The sequence below is a fragment of the Agelaius phoeniceus genome, chromosome Z (assembly GCF_051311805.1).
Source record: "Agelaius phoeniceus isolate bAgePho1 chromosome Z, bAgePho1.hap1, whole genome shotgun sequence".
Lineage (NCBI taxonomy): Eukaryota > Metazoa > Chordata > Aves > Passeriformes > Icteridae > Agelaius > Agelaius phoeniceus.
In genome coordinates, this window is record NC_135303.1 from 51358481 (window position 1) to 51381399 (window position 22919).

Consider the following 22919-nt stretch of genomic DNA (forward strand, 5'->3'; position numbering starts at 1 on the left):
TCCTGTCCCTGCACAGGACACCCCAAGAATCCCACCATGTGCCTAAGAGCATTGTCTAAATGCTTCATCAACTCTGTCAGGCTTGGTGCTGTGACCCATTCCCTGGGAGACTATTCCAGGGCACGACCACCCCCTGGGTGAAAAACCTTTTCCTGACATCCGACCTAAACCTCCCCTCACTCAGCTTCATTCCTTTTCTTCAAGTCCTGTCACCGGTCAAAGGAGTGAGGGGATTGGTACCTGTTCCTCTGTTTTGCCCTGTTGGATGTTGAAGACCTCAGTGAGGTCTCCCCTCAGTCTCCTCCAGGCTGAACAGACAAAATGACCCCAGCCACTCCTCATACTGCTTCCCCTCCAGACCCTTCACCATCCTCACAGCCCTCCTTCAGATGCTCTCCAATAGCTCAATATCTTTTTTATATTGTGGCATCCAGAACAGCCCCCAGCACTCAAGGTGAGGCTGCCTCAGTGCAGAGCAGAGTGGGACAATCCCCTTCCTTGCCCTGCTGTGCCTGATGCACCCCAGGACAGAGCTGGCCCTCCTGGTTGCCAGGGCACTGCTGGCTCATGATCAACTTGCCCTTAACAAGGACATCAGGGTCCCTTTTCTGCAGCCCTCCAGAAAACTTAACTTCAATAAGACTTTAAACAGGCGCTTAAAGGTAGGAAAGAAGTTTTCATCAGAACATAAACAATCTCAGTCTGATTTTTAATTTTTTATTCCAGTAGTAATCAACTAAAATAGCAGCAAAGACTCCTATGTAGTCAGTGAAACTTCTTAACATACAAGTTGATACATCAATATCTTACCAGCACCTCTAAAAAGATGTAGGACAATGATATAACTGTGGTAGAATACTACTAATGATATAACTATGTGGTAGAATAACATGCAGTAACTGCAGGACTTTGCTCTTATAAACTGCACAGCAGCAACCTGGAAGCAAATGAGAGTTCTGCAGATTGTGCCCACTTATAATTACACTGGCAATTACTATATTTCACAAGTGATTTTAGAGAAATTGCATATTCTCCAGTAAATAAGGATTAGCTTTTTAAACTACCTAATTGAATGAAATTTTTATATGGCTTTCAGTACAACTACTCTCCCAAATCACTAGAACATATTGGAAGACTCTGCTGAGGAAATTCTTAGCCTTTCTCTTCCCTTGCTTCATTCTTCTCATCCCAAAAGTGTCCAGAAATATGCAACTATGTTCTCATTTTATTTGGTTTTGGCCTGTAAAGTTGCTGAAAACAGAGTTCTGTATGGTTCTGGCAGTTCAACAGGCACAATTTAGGAAAATTACAGCGACCACTCCCCTTCAGTACAGCACAGACCTGGTCCATGAAAAGATCTCACAGGGCTTGTTGCTTTAGGAGGGTACATGTTTTCATCTTCCAGCCTAAGTTTTTTTCCTTTCAATGCACCTATTACAGAAGGCAAGGCCTATAACAAAAAAAAAGGGGAGAGAAAGAGACATTTTTGAGTTTGCCATGAGTAAAATTAGCTGGTCACATCAGGATTTGAAAAAGAAAGAAGCAATGTAAGTGGTGAGTTGCAATATACTATAAATATCTCTGGGTAGGGCAGAAGTTATTCCTTTAATTACGGTATTTTGTGTGTGAATGGTAAATGAATAACAGCAGAATCTGTGTAGATGCTGTGCATCTCTTCTATCTATCACTGAAAGATCAGGAAGGTCTACCACAAACTTCCCTACCCAGGTCCCAATGATTAGTTCAGAGAGATTTTGAAGCAGATCAGACTGCTGAATACACTCTAAGGACCTATTCCATGTGGTTATGCTCCTGTAAGTTGAGTCATTCACTGAAATACAAATTTATGAGGGATCTAGTCAGCCATCAGACTGGCATCCAGCACAACAAATGCAATACTTCTGTCAACTATTTTCTCTTGTGGTTTTACTGGTTAGAATATGCACCTAGATTTGAAAGGTTAGAGTAGCAGTTAGACTTCTGCAACAAGTAACAGGTGTAAGATAATGTGTACAATCTCTTTGTTGCACAAGATAAATTTCAAAAGTTTTTAGCACCTAGTATTTTAAGAGGATTACACTTTTTGATTTAACAACACTACTTCCTATATAGCTTCCTTTGTGAAAAGTGCCATTATCTACTTTTTAAAAAAATATATATTATTATTTTCCTAATTAGTCTTTGTGGATGAAGAAGCACACAAATTTCTGTGAATTGATAGTTCTGCTTGGGTCTGCATGTCCATAACGTGCTTATTTGCGAACATGATTATTTGCATTCTGGAGAAATCCATTACTGAATGCAGGAAAGACTCTTCTGTCTGTGAGATCCTGCTTATATTGAAAAGCTTTTTCTGTTCCAACTCTTATTTCCCATGGTATTGGTTTGGACTCAAGGCACTGCTACACCCCTATTCAGGTGCATGGGGTACCTACATATATTCGTAGGAACATGACATGTGCCATGGTTCAACTAATTTCTCAGCAACCTGGAGGCACTGCAAACTCAGAGTTGTAAGTCAAGTTTGATAGGCCTGTGCCCATGATCTGAAAGGAGTACAACAGAACAATGGTAGAGAACAATAAATTTCTTCATGTAATATTCATCTCTAAGTCTACGAATCTAAATCTGTATAAGATTTGACTTGCAAGATTTGGGATTTGTGGGAGCATTGCCCCCTCCCCTCCTCTCCAAAAAAACCCACATTCTTTGCAGATTTCTGCTGAAGAACAGATGTAGTTCAACCTTGAGCTGAGGTGGAGTTTGAATGAACATGTGCTTTAGGTAAGCAGCTTTTGAACAGATCAGTCCATCCCTCTTGATTTCTTCCTTTTGTAGCTGTCTCTTAGTGAGCTTCTCCCTGGGAGCAGCTGATCTGGTCAGTGGTGGCAGTGCATCCTGACAGGCAACTCTCCTCCTGACAGAGGTACTTGCCAGGATTTTCTAATCATGGAAGCTGACTGTGTATCTTTGCAACAGGAAACTTGTTGCAGTGATCCTGATATGGCGAAATGCTGATCACGAGACACTGAATCCAAGAGTCAGAATATTCTGTTACCAATTACATATTGTTAAGGGTTCTTTTCCCTCACCAGAGTTATTGTAAGTCATCTAGTCGTGGAAAAAATGCTGGACACTCTCTCCTCTGATATATTACATTCTATTAAGGCAACCCAGCAACAAAAATCCTGTACACAATTATATTTTCAATGCATTATTGTAACCAGTTGGCCAGCAATTTTTAGGCTGAGAGAGAAGAATGGTTAATTCATAGCAGCATGACTAGCTATGTCACTTTGATGAAAACACACAAATCCTGAGTTGGTGTGCATTATTTTTTCCATCCATGTATTTAGCTTCACAGACAACCCAGTATATGAACCAGCCTTCCTGAAGAGGGCTTGTTTCTCTCTGGGGTTTTGTCTGTGCTGATTGTGCTCTTTTTGGAAATTCTCCAATAAGCCACTCTCAGCTCAGAAATCAATTTGCTGCAGCTGCTGTAGTAAATTGAAACTCTTGTAGCTGTAAGTGGGTTCATCTGTGGGAATTCTTCTTGCCTGTGTTAAGGTCAGTCTTCTTGGAGGAAGCATTGTGGAGTTAAGGCAGAAGGCAGAAAGTTTTATGGCAGCACAGTTATTGTTCAACACACAGCACAAATCTACTGAGTGTTGGGCTTATTTGCTTCAAATTTGGCAGACTGCTGTTTTTAATACCTGTGGGTGTGTGTGCCTGTTCAGCCTTTAAAGCTGCTTTTCTCTAGGCACAACTCAATTCTGAAAACACAGACATAAGCATGCATTCTAAAGCAGTATTTTTTGTTGGTGGTGTTGTTCAGCTGTTTGGGCCTCTCTTCTGAAAATCTTGATCCTTTCTTAGAGGGAAGTGATAAAGATAATGGAAATAACAGGGGATGATTTTGTTGTGGGAGGTGCCTGCTTTTGTTTGAAGTCTGAGTCCTCTTTTCTATACCCGCATATGCATTTTTTATTTTCTGAACTGTGAGAACGATAATGTTTTGAAACTGCTTGGGACATAAACTAATCTGGATACAGAAGCCATTAGTAAATAATGTTCTGTGTGCTGGTGAATTGCTAAAGGAGAGACTGTGTGCCTCATAAAAGTAGTTCTTAGGCTAAAATGAGCACAGGGTACTCAATCTTTAAATCTGCATTAGTTCTCTGGCTTTTTAAATGAGCAATGCCATAAATATTGTCTCAGCTCATTGAGAGCTGAACTAAGTGTTAGTAAACTGGCATGTTGGTAATTTGTGTAGTTGAGGGCCTAAATGTTTATTTTTACTTTCATTTTTAAATGTCTTTTTTTAATATTAACTAAGCATCTAATAATAACTGACTCATATTAATTAAGCATCAAGTTTCAGAATAATTTGTGGGGAAAAAAATTCAAGTAAGGAGTCTGAAAGCTGTGTTTTGTCTGAAATGGTCTGTATTGCTCTAAAGGTTTGACAAGTTATTGCACCCCATAAACACTTCTGAAATGCCTGCAATATTAAGTTACCAGAGAGCACAGTTTATAGAGACTGTTTAAAAATAAAATAACAAGAAATTGAATGGAAAATCTCCTAATTTGTTAAGATTAAGCTGAGGATAAAGAGAAAGCTATGTCATTAAATCAGGCTTTGTCCCTGATTGAAATGTGACATAGAAAGTATACTTAGGACAAGAATAAATCCTGGGCAAGGCATTTAGAATTGAATGAGCTGATACAACAGTATTTCTGACTTTTTACATATGGGTTAAAATACGAAATATTTGAAGTAATTAAGATGGAAGTGTAAGTTTATGCACAGCTCAAAGCTAGAGAAAAATGGGTTCTCCCGGGAAATGGAATAGAGATATTGTTTGCAACCTGGAAGGCAGTATGTTAAATTGGCAAGTTGTCAAGTCCTGAGGCAGTAGAGAACAAGTGAGGAAAAATGTTTATAGCAGTAATGTTGTGTGGAAATGAATGTTGCAATACCCTGCAAACTGCTGAGGGAGAGAAGAATTCACTTAGGGCCTGAGTGCATGTCTGACCTTGAAGTGAGAAATCAGCTTCTCTGGGTGTTTTTCGACAAAAATAAAGGTAGGATCTGTATAATGAAATCTATTTAATTTTACCATAGTGACTACATTTAAGAGTATGTGCCTTGGTCAGATACTTTCCCTAGTGCTGTGTCCATACCCCCATCACAAGAGGAGAGTGAGTGGCCTTGTTTTCAGAAGGCAATTCTACCATCAGGAAATCTGCTTCAATTCCAAGTGAGATCTCCTTCCTTCCATTATGGTAGATTATTCCCTGCACCCCTGAGTTTGGACACAACAATTGTGATGATGGCTCAGTCAGATGCTGCCAAAGTACCTGGCCTTCCTCCCTCTGCATCCTGGCAGCAGGCAGCTACCACTGACCTTTCCATTTGTTTGACACCTGTTTGCTGGATCTTCAGTTGTACACTTCTTGCTCCAGGCATGCTCATCAGTGTATTTTCATTCTGAATTATGCCTAAATTAATACTTGAATTATGCAGAGGTCTATAAAGCTGCATTTCTCACACAACTGTGAGCTGAGGCTGTTGAGGGGACACAGGGCTTTGGGCACCCTCCCTGTCAGACAGGCAGTTCAGACAAGGAGCTGGACACTGAAGCAGCTCAGCAGGCTGTACTGGCTACCTGGGGAGTGAGGCAGCCCTGCAATTGGGGCAAACCAGGCAGGCAGAATTGGTCATCTCTGCTGGCTCCCACTGAAACTTTTTGTGGCATCAGTTCACTCCAGAGAGATGACCCTGTCCTTTAATGAAAAAGTTCCTCCCCACTTTCTCCACTGCAAATGTTTTAACATGTTATGACTGGGGGCTGAAAGCTTGCTGAAAATAAAACTTGTTTTTGCTGTTGTTTTCTTAATCCATTTTAACTTCATTATTCAGCATGGTGATGTGGACCATAAATGTGAGATACAGTGACAGGTCACCAAAACCAAATTTATATATATTTATGTGAATTAGCAGGAGTTGTTTAGTGTCCAAAATCAGTTTCAAACCTAGTAATTAAGAAACTGCTGCTGCATGCTTATGAAGTGTTAAGGAATAAGCTGTTACTGATTATTTCAGCAGAATAAATTGGAGAAACCTGTTGATCAATGAGATGATGAAGAAGACATCCATTATAAAGTTCTGCAAACTAAAGACTAAATTCTGTCACTAGTAGCACAGTGGTATACTTGACTGACAGGTACTAAAGTCCAGGAAGCTTTCCCTGCCTGCTCTCTGTTGGACATGTGCTTCCAGGTATACCTTTAAAACTTGATAACAATGTGGCATGTCTTGACAATTCATTCTAAGGAATCTTAATTATATCCTCCTCAAAAAAAAGTTCAATGGCTTAAGATTTGTAAATTCTTCCTTTCTTACATAGCATTCAGAGAGGATGTCAGGATCCCTTGGTTGTTATTCTTTGTAACATCAGCAGTGTTGTTAGACAAATCCTCCTTTCACAGTACAGTTGTGAGATTCTTCTCAAGTTTCTTTTCTGACACAAAGTTAGCTCCTGCTTATCCATCCTGGGTATATCTGTATATACCAACATCATATTTGGTTATCTGACATGGTTCAAGTTTATGGAGCCAGCTACATCCACTGCTTGCTTCTAGCCAGTTTCTATTCATGCTACACATTGACAGTATGCAAGTTTGGCAAGCACATTCAAGGTTCAAAATAAATCAGTATATATTTGTGGCTCCCTCTGGGATATTCTTAAGTGCACCATATTTACACCACAGGTGATGCAATATTCTCTGGAGACTGGCTTGCCACACTGAGCTATCTCAGCCAGTGTCATACCACCTGCAGGAAAGCAGCACCACCACCTACAGCAGAGTAATGCTTTGCACTAGGGCCAGCCACCTCAAAAGCTGGCCATCACACATTTAAATAAGCAGACTTCAAAATGCATGGGTAAAGACTGATGAAAACAGGTAGACTCTGAAATATGGTGCTCTCAGAGGCAGGATGCAGATGACCAGGTGCTGTTAAGCAACAGTCCTGGGCTGCTTTAAGAAGTGGGAAGCTGAGAACTCCTGGGGAGTTGGTGGCTGTCACTAAACCATCACCCAGTTCCTGGGTGCACAGATCCTACTCCTAAGGAACATAGCAGGAGCTGAGAGCTGCCTGGCACAGAGACACTGCCTAAATTATCACCATGCTGCTTCTGACAAAATAGCAGTATCTGGTTTTCATAAAAAAAAAAAAAATCCTTGCTCTCTGTAAAGAGGTGAATAATTTTGGCTCATCTTGCACATCATTTCTTCAATGTGGCAATGTTAAGACACAAAATGAGTTACTATCTATTCCAGAAAAAGAAATGAATAATGTTCTCAGTAAATGTTGCTCATAAACAAGGATTTTGTTCTATTTTAATTATGCTGGCAGAATTTGCCCAAAACCTAGATATTTCTCTTTTTTTTTCCCCTCAGGAAGTAAAGCAGACAACTTTGACTTTTAACCTGGTTCTGTCTTCTAAGTACTACTGTTTTGCAGTTTCAAATGAAATTAAAAGAAAGAAAGAAAGAAAGAAAAACAAAAAAAAACCCTAAACAAGTTTGTTTTATAAGTAAATTAGGAAAACTACTAAGCAATATAATGGCATGGATGGGGTCTAGTTTATGAACACTTCTTTTCTTCCAGAGAATATTAACACACTAATGCAGCCAATAAGCTCTGTTATGAAAGTACATTTTTTATTATGTAATATAAATTTGTTTTCCATTTAGTGTAACCTCTCCATTGGCAGCTAGAATGCTCAGATGACAACTTGCATTAAAAAAAAAAAAAAAAGAGGTCTTCAGCAAACATCTATTCCATTGATGAAAATATTGGCATCAAACCAGGGAACAAAAGTGTGATTACTGTTGTATTGAAAAATGCCTTAAAATTTATTAAATTATGTTTAAAAACTTATGTTTTCCTTCAAAGTTTAATTTGATGCTTTTTTGGAAGTAGAAATAAATGAAGAACCAGGAAGAAAAATGCTTATCTTTAATTTTAGAGGTTGAACTTTGATATTATCTTTCTATTATTTTTATTGAAAAAGCACCAAAAACCCATCAACAAAATAATTAACTATGTTATTATGAATTGAACTATATTTTGTTATGAAATACACCCTGGCAAAACTTACTGCTAGTACAAGCTACAGATATAAACCCAATGCTTTTCTCCTAAGACATCATAACATTGCACTCCTGATGTAAATTTTTTCTAAAAAACCTAAGTTTTTTGGTGGCTTTCCTTTGGGAGATTGCTGATTGTTCAAATGCATTATTGCAGTCATCATGCATAGAACGCATTATTGCAGATAGACAAATGGCAGACAAGGAAGATAACTTTTTAGAAAGAATTCATTGCTGTAAATGTACCAGCAAATGCTTGCCAAGAAACCACAACTAGGACATTTTATTGCACAGACTTGGAGAGTGATGTGTACAGCATTGACATGGCAGAAGATCCCATGGTCTCTCAGGGCAACAGGGCCTCCATATGCAAACCTCAGCAGAAATATTCTTCACCCAAGATCAGGAGAGTTTAGAACCACTGTGGAGGTGTCTAGAAGGAGGAATTGAAGTTACTTGAACTTAAACAGAGCTCCTGATCAGAACAATGGTAGAAGGCTTTTAAAGTACAGGCATCAGTACAGATTCCTAGTTTTCAAAGTCAATCTCAGCAGTGGACCTGAAAAATCTGTAAAGAGTTAAAGAATTGGTACTAAGAATAATATACCAATTTTTCCTGCTCTAATTTTGAGTAAGATGCTCAAAAATCTAGAATTTTTGAGTGACTGAACCTAAGTCATCTTCAAGTAATGCTGATTTGATTCTGTAAATCATGTTGAAGCCTCAGGACATGGTTTTGTTCTCAAAAGTGGAAATTGGCTGAGCACAGTGTCAGAAAAGCCCGAAGTTCATGAGAACTTTCTACTCACAGCACTTGTTAGGCCTTTATATAGTAGGAAGTTGCTGGATTTGCTTCAGGTTATTCGCTCTGGAAGCCATAGTTAGGCAAATTATGAGATTTTAAACACTGAAGTTTGAACTTTAAATCAGTTTAACACTGGTACTGTTTTGTTTGTGTAGAACCTCACCAAATTCACTATTATGAGATGCAACTTCTGGTTTTACAGCAGCAACCCAGTTCTCGAAGCATGCCAGAATTCATGTTTGCAATATCTAATTTCTCTAAGGGTTCTCACTGGTGTCTTCCTGCCCTATCCTATACTGAATTCTTACGTCTTTTGTGCTGACTGTGTTATCAACCAGTTCAAAAATAGCCTCCTCGGTTAAAATTAATGAAAAATGTAAGTATTATGGCATTTTAAAGGCAAGAAAGATATAATGAGTGCTGACATATCTGCCCTCTGGCCTGCTCAGCATCACTGCTTTTTCTGTAACTACACAAGGAATTCTTGTTACCTCTGATACCTACTGTTATCCTGCATAATTTTAGTCCCTGGATACTTTATTAAATGTTCAGCCTTGTTTTCAATACTTATTTTTCACATTCTGCATACCATTTTCTTTTATTTAAGGCACTAAAAATATAAAATTAGGTCAGGTGGGTTCAGTTGTTGCACTTAATGTGTGCACTGTGAATGCACACAATGGGAATTTCTCTTAGTGCTGGCACTGCTTCTTTGAGAAACCAATTTTTGCTTCCTTTAAAACCCAAGGGATTTTTGCATGGCAGTGCTCTAAACTTACTCATGCCTGCCCATTCTGTAATGTATCATTCTGCTGAAAACTGGTGTCAGTGGTGAGTTCTCTTCTAAGAATATGCCCCCATGCTAGCCTCAGCTTCATTGAAAATGAAGCATTGAAAAGGAAACTCTTTTCTTGTGCAGGATCTGTCAGCTACTGTTTAAGCATAAAGCAGCATGCTGAGCACTCTTCAGTGTGAAAAGGCTTTCAAATACAACTCAAAAAAACAGAAGAGATGAATCATTGAGTGTATTGAAGGTGAACAGAAGACTTATTTCCCATGTCCCTGGTTTAAAAGAGTGAAGCTAAATAAATGGAAGATAATGGCAAATTTTAGATCTTCAATAAAATCTATAATTTCCTGCCTGACACTGCAAGAGACGGATAAGGAATGTTCTGACTCCCCTCTGCTCAGGAAATCACACTTTGGGAAAAGGCAAAGATATGAGAAGAGTTGAGGTCTGAACCTTTCCATCAAAACAGGGAGGTCAATCTGTAGAAAATGTTCTCCAGCAAATAAAGTCTGCAGCCTTATGCTGCTGGGGAAATGCTACTTTGAGGGTAGTAGCAGGGATCTTCATGTGTGCTTGACAGAAAAAATACTTATAAGCTGTATTTACCAAATAACACTGGTTTAGCATATTAATCACCTTTTGTACCATGGCAGAAGAGAAATGCTTCAAATGACAGGGCATGGTTTTATTGAATTTGATCTTATATTGCACTAGCTGCTGAACAGCTGAAATCTGTTTAAAATATTATTGAGAGAAAATAATTAGTTAGCTGAAAAATATAAGTTCTAGTGTTAAAACTCCTAGTGGTGATTACTTGAATAAAAGGAGCTGGAGACAAGGATTAGCCACATACACACAGCAAGGACTAAGAAATGCCAATTCCTTGCTTTCTCATTTACAGCTACTGGTGAAATAAAGACAAATATAGCTAATAATAGACTTGAACCACCAATTTAATATAAAAATATCTTTAGGTAATGACATCAAATGTTGTTTACTGTCCATGTCCTAGGAATAGGGAGGAATGGGGTTGTCTCACCTCCTCAAATGTTTTTGTATTGTACTGCACAGCTATGCCTTCACATCTATCTCCAGCTTTTCAAAGTTTGGTTTAGTTGGTTGCTAGCTTCTCTTTTCCTTCCTTCCTGTTTTACAAAAGATTATAGTGAGAAAAATGATGGAGGGTAAGTTTTGATGGCCACAGCAATCAGTCTTACCAGTCCAGCCAAAAAGAGCAGTGCATGCCTTCTTACTAAACTCTTTGTGGCTGTTTCCTTTGGGTGATCTGGAGAGATATCACAGGAAACAGCCATAGTCCTGCTTGTCTCAGCCGTGTGGAAAGAACTATACAAAATGGAAGTATTGGAATATACTACTTGAGGAATTCCTAGGTCCTTTGTTTATTAATTAAGAACAATTAGCAATTTATCCTCCTTGCCCCAGGGGAACTTTCATATCTTTGTCCAGAGAGCACTCAGAAGATCTTAACAGCCCATTCTTCTGTGGCTGCCACACATGCCATAGCAGCTTGGAGGCACAAGGCATATAGAATTGTTACATAATATGAATAAAATGAGAATTCATGGGAATCAGCCTGCTGTCATCAACCTTGCATCTTCCAGCCTGGAAGGATGGGTGCCCACATGGGACAGGAGCCTGACTAACTAGCCTACCTTTAAAATCCAAAGCCTTTTTTAGTTTAGCTAGATTTTGCATAGACACAGCTCTTGGAGACAACTATAGTCAGGATAATACAAAAGAGAGTAAGACACATATGCTTATTTTATCATCAGAGAAATTAATCCATATTTGTCTTATGGTCATCTGAAATTTCAGAAGCTCACCCATGAGAATATTTTTCTTAGAAAGTTGTGGCATGAGACTGTAAAACTGTAAATTTTCTTCATTCTTACCTCAAGGCCACAATCTAAATTGATAAACAATCCTGAGCCCTGGATAAGTTCTGCAGTTTGTTACATGCTGATGCTCATCAGTGTTGTTAATGCCAGCTCTCCAGCAAGGAAACTTTTCCTTTGCAAACGTTGCATGAAATACAAGTAGCTATGTAAGCAGTGGGATGTTGCAAAGCAAATTTGCCAGACTTCACGCTTGATGCCATTGCCCTGAGAATGTTAAGTTCTAAATCCATATGAGTCACAAATTGAATTTCATAGTTTCTCTCTTCACTACAGCAACTTTAAGAGTAAAAATACATTTTTTAAAAAAAGTTAAAATGGACTTAATGACAAACACTCTATTTATAGAATGCTTAAAATTGAAATGGACTTAATTTCAAGCATGCCATTTCTCTAATCACAGCAAGCTTAATTCTCATATCAGTGATTTGGGGACAGTGCATTTAAATGCAAACCTGAACTTTTACTTGTAGCATCTCTTAAAATATATCCATTCTAAAGTAATATATTGTGGTGTTGTCTTTATTTTATGCAAAAAGTTAACCTTTTATAATTTCTGGTTTGAAACTTCTAGTTTAACTGTCCTAGTTCCATTAGGATAGCTTCCATGCTAAAAAGAATATATTCTGGTGAATTTGGGCCACCATGTACTGGGTAACTGAGCAGAGAAAATACGCCACAAACTGCTCTTTGAATAAGTCAAATGATAGAATGGAAACCAGGGATAATTCCTTCTTCAGCTCTGGGGTTCTCTTCAGCAAAGTGTAGGTTTACAGCATTACTAATCAAATCTCCTATTTGTTTTAAAAGTAAAAAATGCTAGTAAAAATTATGATGTATATATTTTATATGATATATTTTTAAAACAGAGCAACTGTGTTCTTGTAGAAATTTGTTGAATGGATTTCATGGTTGATATTTCAAGCACTCATTTTTACTCAGGGCAGAAATGAGCAGGTAAAAGATAATTTTTTTCAAAACTGTGATAGCATTTTCAGCAAATAAATCAGAAAGCTAGAAAAGTTGTTTCTTTCAAAGTATTTTTCTGATAAAAGGTATAAGACAAAACAGTGTAATAATAACTTGGTCCAGAAGACATTATGTGAGGGTTTGAATTGTAATGAAATGCTGCCAGAAACCATCTGACTGCAACCATGGTGTTGTTTCACAAGGTGGCACAACTACTCTTCCTATTGTGCATGTATATTTTCCTCATCCAACATCTAATTAGGCTCCCAGTGTAGCTGGTAAAGAACCTACCTGTATTCAAATCAAGAAAGCATAAGAAAGGTCTTAGGCATAAACAAGAAGTCAGGCACGTTACAAGGTTAGTTGAAATCAATAAGCATCTTTCCAATGTCTTTGATAGGAATTTAATAGTTTATCCATGGCATGTTTAAACTCTCCTGTCAGGCTTTCTAATCCCATGTGTGATTAGCTACAGCAGACAACATACTAAACTTCTCAGGAAAAATAATCTCATAATGCTTAGCTCTCATCTGGCTTTTTAGAAATCTTAGTATGATTACTAATACACTAATCCAGTAATAAGAACAAGAAGCTGACACATCCATAATCCTACCAAATTCGATGGGACAGTTTCTACATAAATTCAGAATACTGATAGACTGAAAGAGTGGATTCTAATAAAAATACTTTATATTTTTCTCTCTTAATGCTAAGTATAATGATTTATATCCTTAATTCAGACTTTGGAAATTTGTCTCTAGGATCAAGTGGAAAAGTGACATAATATACAAAAGAATTTTTTTTCTGGCTTTATGTAATAATTGCAAAATAATGTTATTGCAATGTTTGATGAAGATAGTGAGTCTTTTAAGTATCAGTATTTGTCCTTCATCCAGACATTTCAAGTTGTAGACTAGAAGAATATTCCATTAGGTGACTTTGATGTCAAATCTGAGTAAAAGTCATATTTGAGTTTGTTAAAACTCCTAACAAACTTAGAAAAAAATTTATTTGTTATCTGGTTTATAACCTTTTCAACAGTTCCTAAAAAAGGATTATGTAAATGGATGAAACCAATACACCTAGAATCAGGCTTCTGACCATACAGTTCTCCCCTCCTAGTTTTTCCTTTCAAGATGTCACATAGTTCATTGACACTGGATGTTGGAAGAGGGGATGTGTATGTTGTTTATTGTCACTACTGTTTTGGCTGGTTTATAATGAAAGATAACTATTCAGTTCTTCCTCTGGGAGCAATAGCTGTTTGTGTCTGTAGACACCCTGCTATTATCTTTCCAGAGTTCTCTTCTGAGTGGAATTTTTTTAAATTCAGTTTATTTTAATTCAGTTAAGATTTTTATTTACTTTGCCAGATTTTTCTTTTCAGATTGCTTGAGCAGCCTTAAAGCAGTGACCTCTATCTTTCCCAAACCATATAGCAAAGTATCTCACACTGCATGCATTACTGCAGTCTGCAAATTACCAGTAAGGTATTTGTGTATGTAGGGTACTGCTATTGCTATTAGAAATTACTCTTCCATTTTATCTTCTCTTCTTTTCAAGGTGGAAAAAGAAAAAAGGTTTCTTGTGGCCAGGTTAATCAACTGGTGCTCTTACCTTTGGTAGTAAAACAATTACCAAAAGCTATTAGAACTAAAACTTTTTCAATCTTATGAACATATTTTACAATTTTGAGAGAAAACACTACACAGTTTATTTTCCTAATCCAGAAATTGCAGGGAAGTTATGTAAAGCAAGAAAGGTTTTTAGTTTCAATCTTGATTTTCCTCCCTACAGGCTATTCTCAGATGGAGAATGGAGAATGTGTTTGCTAAGGTCTTTAAAAGAGAAATTTTCTGTTGTGCTCCTTACAGCTGTAGCCATCTCCAGGATTGAAGTACAGTGGATTTCTGTCTATCCTAAGCATTTGGAAACACAGCTTTGCTGACTTTCTTTCAAATGGCAACTTCGCTGACTTTATTTTAATTCTTTCATCTCTCATTAGAGTAGTAGGCAATAATGTGTGACAAAAGTGTTAAGACAAATCTGTTTAAACCACTTGAGACTATGTCTTCCATTCCCATCCACGGCTATGTACCATGGGGTACCTGAGAAGGAAGAGAGTAAACACTGCTGTCCACCACTTAGAACCTTTCAGTGTATCCCACGTAGAGATGGGAGCTATGTATGGAGGTCCTCTATTCATAAAAGACAGTGATTTTGCCTATTTATTTCTCTTCTAAGAAGAGAGGAAAACAACTACAAAGTACAGACAAGACAAACAGTTTGAAATAAGAGTAAAATAAAGCAGGTTAAACAAATTTACACATAAATAGCCCATGTATACTTTGGTGTAATAATATTTTTTTATAAATAATGGAGATAAATGTTAAATCTAAACGGATTTTCAGAAGTACAGATTTCCCAGCATAGTCTATCATATAATTTAAATTCTGTTTTTATTTAAATTTGAATATGAAGCTCCACACTTTAATTAAATTGCAGATCGTGTCATTTGTTTGTTTTCCCAGAATAAAATATGGGTTTACTAAATCATCTTGAATATAAAATTTTAATTCCTGATGGATTTTTTGGATTTTTAGAACTGCAAATAATTCTAGAAGATACAAAGGTTTTGTTTTTAGTAATAACTCTTTCACTTCACTGATCTTGGTCTGGAACAGGACTGAATTTATGAGCATCAGAATTGGCCCTGTGGACAGTAGTGGAGGAGCAAGATATTGCAGTTGGCCTCCTGCTGCACCATGTCTAATTTCTCTGCAAGGAAATTCTGGTAAAACTGTGTTGGGGATTAGAATTATTCCTTTCGTTTCTTTCTCTCATTGAATTTTGTCCCATCTGTTTCTAAGAAACTATTACTACTGATACTTAAAAGAAAAAAAGATGTTGCTGTGAGGAGAAGGAAGGGGAAGGGTGCAGCTTGCTAGTCCCTGTACCTGGGTCGGAATCCCTGAGCCTCTCCCCCCTCAGAGGGATGCTTCCTGTAGCACTGGCAGGTGGGAATCACTTCCCAAGCACTGCTTCACAGGACACATGAAAAGGGATTGCATGAGATATTTAGCCTTAACTGAACCCTACCAACTTCAGTTTGAAAACCCAGGAAGTCTGATATTCTTCAAATAAATTGCACTGCCTTGTATAGACAGAGGTAGTGAGCTATGCTGATCAAGAGTTTCCACAGGTACAGGGAGAGTGCTGCTAACTGGGATGTCACTTTCCCTGGTCCCACCAAAACTCACCTCCTCTCAGGTAGACTGCCAAGAAGGGAGGAAAAAGTCAACCAATTTCCTCAGAGGTGCTTTATTCTTCTGGTTCTTTTTGTTGTCTCTGTCATTGTTGTTTTTTTGCCTTGTTACACATATATATACTAGTAAAGAACTGTTGTTCCTTTTCCCATAAAGGGGTCTGAAGACCCCTTTATTTCTAAGTTATAGTAATTCAGAGGGAAGGGGGTAATTTTTTTTTTCCATTCCAAGGGAGGTTCCCACCTTCCATGGCAGACACCTCTTTTTCAAACCAGGACAGATCTTAAAGATTTAAGTAGCTGATCTCTCTTGAAAGAAAGGGATATATTCATCTGAGATGTGGCTGTGTCCAGTGCCCAGGAAAATCAATTGAAAAGGCTTTAACCACATTCAGTCAGATGCCTGTGAAGGTTAATAGATTGGACATATAATCACCTTCCAAAATAAAACGGTGCATAAAAATGCAAATGGTTATAGAGCCAGATGTTGCAATAATGCAAACACAATGTAAAAATACAAAACTCAGCCATAAACCCTGAGGAGTTTTGGAATATTATAATAAAGACTAAAGACTATTTATTTGTTAAGATACGATTAATGCATATGATTACCCAGGTGTATCAATGAATAAATATATGCCAACAAAAATGTTATAGGATGTTTGGCAATTACAACTAATGCTCTGTAAATGATGTCTGTATGCCTCCCTAATGAAACCAAATGCCCAAGGGGAATTTAAAGCTTAGAGTTCCTGTAAGTTTGCTCTACAAAGACAATTGATATTTCTTTATCTTTTGCAGGTGGCTGTGCTAGCTCTGATATGAGCTATTTTTGTGGGGTGGGCACATAATTTTCCATCACTTAGAGCCAAATGCTCTAATTAGTTTTTAATCTCACACACCTAAAAGGGAGTTATTTGCTGATTTGTGGTGATACTTTAAAGAATGAAAGTGAAAAAGTAGTGAAAAAGGTTTTGTTTTGGATTTGAACACTGCCACCCTATTGCAAATTTTTCAGATTTGTCTGACTAGTGATAGAAATAGCTCCAGTCCTTTCAATAATTAATATACAACAGTCTTAAATTTCCCCTTTCTTGCATCAAGTATATCTACTTCTCACCACTCTTTTGAGGCTTTTTTTCTTGTTGTTGTTTTGAAAATGGCATTCAGCCATTATTCTTAACTTTCTAATGGAACATCTAAAGGACAGCCAGATTTAGTCAATGCTTTTCATCTATGGTTGCTATGAATACATATGGTGTTTTAGATGCCCTTTACATTATTTTTAAAGGCATTCTGAACACAGGTGCAGGACTGTTTTTCTTAACCACTAGATGCCACCATTGCTCCTATAAAAGTTGTCCAATCTACGTCTGTGTCCATTAAATCCCACAAACCTTCAAGAGACTGCAGTGTATCAAAACAGTGGAATAATATTGAACTAAAAATACAAATGCAGGTAGATAGACACCTTATATTCTATTTATTTATAAATTATTTTGATAATCCACAACAACTTGGGGTCCATTTTCAACTCAGAAGTGTGTAAAGGGCTTTATAATCACCTCTCATGGGTTTACCTGCTCTTTTTGTGACAAAAATAAGAGTGCCAGATCTGAGGAGCTGGTGCAGCTGACACTGACTGGAGTGATTTCAGTATATGCATAAGCAAGGGAAGTGGCTAAGTGTCATACAATGTACCTCTGCAACCCCAGAGCAGTAAGCTGTCTGAAAATTTAGGACACCATTATGATGGGGCTGTGAAGGTCTCAAGGAGGTTGTACTGCACATGACTCACCATGTCTCAGTAACTCCCAACTGTTTGCAAGGAGCCGGGGGGGAGGGATGGGAAATTGTATTTTAAAATGCAAGGCTCATACAGAAAACTGAGACTCTCATAACACCGGTAATTTCCAATGCCATTTAAAGCCTTTCTGGAGGACATCCTTTCCACATAGCTTGTCTGTTAATAGCTTGGGGAAGACAGACTCACGATCTGCTACCTTGTTGCTCACACAACATCTCGGGTAGTGATCCTTAGTCCAGACACAACACTTGGGCTGTTGTTTTTAGTGGTGACAGCTGGAGTGAATGCCTAGTGCCTTACTGACTGGTGCTACAAACGTGCCAGCCTGTGTGCACATGGGGAGGAAATTAACCACGGTCTGTTTAGAAAGGACATTCAGTTCTGGGGAAGCCATAGAGTATGCTTCCTGAGCCTGATGCTTCCACATCTCAAAACCACGAAGAGCATGCAGCCTGCTCACTGCATGTGGGCAGTCACATGGAAAAACTGCAAATTACTTCAATAAGTGACCTCTTCACAGCTAAAGACTATGGAAAGTAGACTTGTTTTGTTAGGTGGGTAAAGCGGTATCATTTTCCAAAAAGGCTTGACATTTTTCTCTCACTATTTGCATACTTTTACTAACATCACAGACCACCAGCCTCCATACTCCTCCTCCCACCTTGACATATGTCTAACAATTGATAAAGTCACGAGAAGTGATAGACAACATCACAGATAAGCCACAAAATGGGTGGTTTTGCTGAAAACTATTAAATATATGTTACTGGATCTGTTGTATTGATGTATTTCAGTGAAAAGATGTATGGATGTGAAGAGCAATTTATGCCTTTTGCTGGAGATAGACATGTTGCACAATTAAATAAGGGATGCATACAAATATGGAGGATATGCAGGCAACCTTAAACTTCAGAATTAAAACTGTCCCTGTATCCACAGTGTCCTTAACGTTTAATTGCTGCTGCCAGTCATGCTGGACTGTGGACATCGCTGTTACACCGAGGTTACCCAGAGGTCAGGAGGATGAGGAATCAATGCTCCAGGATCTTGGAGTTCATGAGAACCAAAGCAATATTAACAATACCAATAATACTAATACTACTAAAATAATTATGTACTCAGGCCGTGGGAATCCACGCCACAGTAAAAGGCACTTGTAGCAGGGGAGTTGTTAACTGTCGAGGGCAGAAGGCAGAGGCTAGAGCGGAGGCAGCGGAGAGGGCATCTCTCCTCCCGACACGACACCCCGGACCGGGTGCCTTCCACGATCTGCTCTCCACAATCTCTGGAGGAGACGACCGGGCGGAACGCCCTCGGATGGTGCCGGGCCGCGGCCGCTGTTGAGACCCCGGCCTCGCCCGCTACTACAGCGGGTCCGGGACGCACCGGGGCATCCAGAGCTAAGCGAGGCTGCCGGGGGCAGCCCCACCGCGCCCCAGCCTTCCGCACTGCCCGGCGGGCGGCCCCGGCCCTGCCCCCGCCCCAGCGGGCAGGAGGGTCGCCAGCGGGCGGCGGGGCCGGTTCGGGTGTCGAGGCCGCGGCGCGGGTGATCGGCGAGAGGCATCTAAAAAAATCGTTTCCTTCCGGAGCGGCGGCGGCGGCCGCCGCTTCCCCGCCACAGCTGGGGCACCAGCGGCGCTCTCCGGGGTGAGGCGCTCGGCAGCCACGGAGGAAAGCGGTGGGCGCAGCGCGGCGGCCGGGGCGGAGGAGGCTGAGCGGTGGGAGGGGCAGGGAGGGACCAGCCGCGGCGGGGACAAGGTGCCAGCGGAGCGGAGGCGCCGCCGCTCTTGCTCCGCCGCCCTGCCGCCCGCAGAAGTTTGACTCGGGAGCAGCGCAGCCGCCCGGGGCCGCCGCGGGGGTGCAGAGACCCGCGGCGGGAGACGCCGCGCTTGAGGCCGCCGCGGGACGGGGGTCGCCTCCGGCGGGACGCCGGCGGCGGTAGCGCTGCTCCGGGAGCCGCCCCTCCCGCGACATGGCAGCGCGATCCCGGAGACCCTGGCTGAGCGTGGTGCTGGGGCTGGTGCTGGGTTTCACTGCCGCCTCCTGGCTCATCGCCCCTAGAGTGGCCGAGCTCAGCGAGAAGAAGCGGCGCGGCGCCAGCCTCTGCTCCTACTACGGCCGCGCGGCGGGGCCGGGGGCGGCCCGAGGCGCGGCAGCGGCGGGCGGGCAGCAGGCGCCGCCGGGGGCAGCGGCGGTACTGGGCGGCACGAGTTTCAGGAGCAGCCCCTGGGAGCTGCCGCCGGCGGCGGCGGAGGGCACGGTCTCCAGCCCCGCTGCCGGCGGGGAAGGGGAGCCGGAGGAGGAGGACGAAGGAGGCGAGAAGCGGAGCGGCCGGCCTGGCGGCAGCCACAACGGGAGCGGGGACTGGGGGGGCGCGCAGGGCTGCACCAAGCCCCGCAACTTTCTCTATGTGGGGGTGATGACGGCCCAGAAGTACCTGGGCAGTCGGGCGGTGGCGGCGCAGCGGACGTGGGCGCCCTCGGTGCCGGGCCGCGTGGAGTTCTTCTCCAGCCAGGGCTCCGCCGCGCCCCCCGGGATGCCCCCGCTGCCCGTCGTTGCCCTGCCGGGAGTGGACGACTCTTACCCGCCTCAAAAGAAGTCCTTCATGATGATCAAGTACATGCACGACCACTACCTGGACAAGTACGAGTGGTTCATGCGGGCGGACGACGACGTCTACATAAAAGGTGACCGGGGCGCATCCCGCCGGCGGGAGGCAGGGAGGAAGGGGAGCGGTGTCTGGGAGCCCGTCGGAGTCCCCCTGTGGTCGGTTCCCGCCTGGGGCGGGGAGAGCATGGGGCGCCTCGACCTGCCACCGCCCCGCCGGCGTTTGCTTCCAGCCCCAGGTTGCGGGGTACGGGGAGCCGCCCCATCCCTGAGGGAACCCCGGCGTGCCCGGGCCGGGCCGTCTCTGCGGAGGCCGCGACTCACTGGAGAGCCAAAACTGCGGGTTGGACCGCGCCGGGCTCGGTGAGCGGTCCTTTGGATGGGCGTGTGGTCCCGGTTGTGCCGTCCCCGCCCTCGCTTCCGTGGCGATCCTGCGGACAAGCCTCCGCCGTGGTCCGGCGGAGAGGGTCTGGTCTGACCGGGCGCGGCGGGCTGCGGGGCACTGCAGGACTCACGACCCGACCGCGGGGTGTCTGGCGGTCGTGCCGCGCCCCGGCCCCCCGGTGGAGTCGGTGCGGGACTCCTGGGAAGCGCTGCTGTCACCGGTACCAGCTCCCCGCCTGCCTAGACCCTGGGCTGGGCGGGCGCAGCCGCCGCGGGCTCCAAGTGAAGCTGCTGTTGAGTGCAGCGAGCGGCACCGGGAAGCACCAGCCCTGCTCCCGTGCGAGTTTCACAGCACCGTTAGGACGTGATGTTCTGCAGCCTTCTTCCTTTTGGTCTGCGCTTGAGGCTAGCATTGTTTGTGCCGTGTCCTGCGCTTACGAAAGGGAAGCTGAAGTTGAAAGCGTAAGCCCAGGTTGTGAGATTGGTTGCTTACACTATTGTAAGTTCATTAGCGGTAGCTGTACCCTTCCCCGTTTGTCACTTAATTTCGAATCGTTTAATAGGCTTCCTGCTCATCAGCTGTCATTCACCTGTCAAATATTTACAGACTTACACATGTATGTATGTGTATACATTCAGTTGCAGGCTAAAGTTGTGTTTTCTTTGAGCTCATTTCGATGGGAGTACTGAACCTGTCTTTAATTGATTACGTGGTACCAAACTAAATCAATCCAGAAACTTTTAATTTCAAATAAATATTAAAGTTTCCTAAAAATAACTAGCTAAGTGATGATAAACACTGTAGCACTGGAACTATTTGAAACTAACAAGAGTTTTATTTTCTTTCCAAGAATTAGTCTGTAATCAAACCTGTGTTTCCTAGTTAATTTAGATTGGCTCTGGTATTTTCTAAAATTAATGTATTAAATCTTATCTGGCATTTCCCATCTACTCCTTTTCCTTCCCAGCCTGGAACTATAGTGTCCAAATTGTCCAACTTTAGGGACCTCTATACTAGCAAGTGCTTTCCATCAGTATTGTTTGAACAGAACAAGTTCACTGTCAAAAATTAAGTTCTGACCATATTCCAGCTTGTGGCTGGAAGGAAAATGTCATTGTAATGTTAATTAAAAAAACCCTGTTAACTTGTCCAAGGATGTTTTCTGTGAGGTCTGGGATATTGCTTTGGAAGTCATTTCCTCTGAGTCAGATACCTGTTACATTTTTATAAAACTTTGAAGTACAGGAAAAGAGATGGCTGGCAGAGTAGTCAGACAAATAACAGTAAATCTTGTCCTTTTTTTTTCAGGTGAAAAATTGGAGGAGTTTCTTCGCTCACTGAACAGCAGTAAACCTCTGTATTTGGGGCAGACTGGTCTGGGTAATATTGAAGAACTCGGAAAACTCGGGCTGGAGCCTGGAGAAAATTTCTGCATGGGAGGGCCAGGAATGATCTTCAGCCGGGAAGTTCTCCGGAGGATGGTGCCACATATAGGTGAATGCCTTCGAGAAATGTACACCACTCATGAAGATGTGGAAGTGGGCAGGTGTGTCCGGAGGTTTGGAGGAACTCAGTGCGTTTGGTCCTATGAGGTAAGTGACGGTATAAATTAGCAGTGTGCTATTTGTTTACAGAGTTTTTCATCTTGCACGGTAAGTACCTGTATCTGCAATCTCTTTCCACCATAATTATCTTCCAGTGCTTGCATCAGGATGTGAACTACAGACTGTAAGGAAAAAAGGGAGGAAATCATTCACAGCATATTGCTGTTACCGTATTTATTTCTACTTGTGTCTTACAGTTTTCATTCGTGACAATTTACTGCGGCCATGTTGTAAGCGTTGCTATGCTGTAAGTTGCTAGAGTATTACCTAGAGGGTTTCGGAACAATCCTTGACAGGAAGCTGTTGCATTTGATATATATATTGCTCATGAAAGATTGTTTTAAGCAGATCTTTTCAGGTTTAGATAAGCATGAAGCGTATCTGTTTGCTTTGCATCTCAGTCTCTTAAAATACATTGTAGCATTTGAGGAATGGTCTGTATTTTCTTAATTACTCAGATGTATCTTACTCAAGTTTGTTATTTACAAAAGCAGAAATAGGTGTTGTTTGGCTGGGTTTGGTTTTTTTTTTGTACTTTTATTTGCACGACTATCTTCATAGATAAAAATAGGCTGAGCATACAACTACAAGAAAGGGTAAAGGGTGAA

The 22919-nt window shown here is 41.5% G+C and overlaps 1 protein-coding gene across 2 annotated transcripts in view; it reads left to right on the top strand.

Annotated features, from left to right (window-relative positions):
• Positions 1-19445: 19445 nt before the first annotated feature.
• CHSY3 (chondroitin sulfate synthase 3) overlaps positions 19446-22919 on the top strand; it is a 139281-nt gene continuing 135807 nt past the window's right edge. For both annotated transcript variants that reach the window (XM_077171469.1, XM_054652553.2), the window contains exons 1-2: positions 19446-20402; positions 22016-22299. In XM_077171469.1, coding sequence (XP_077027584.1) covers positions 19688-20402; positions 22016-22299 — 999 coding nt within the window. In that variant the 5' untranslated portion in view covers positions 19446-19687. The remainder of the gene's footprint in view (positions 20403-22015; positions 22300-22919) is intronic.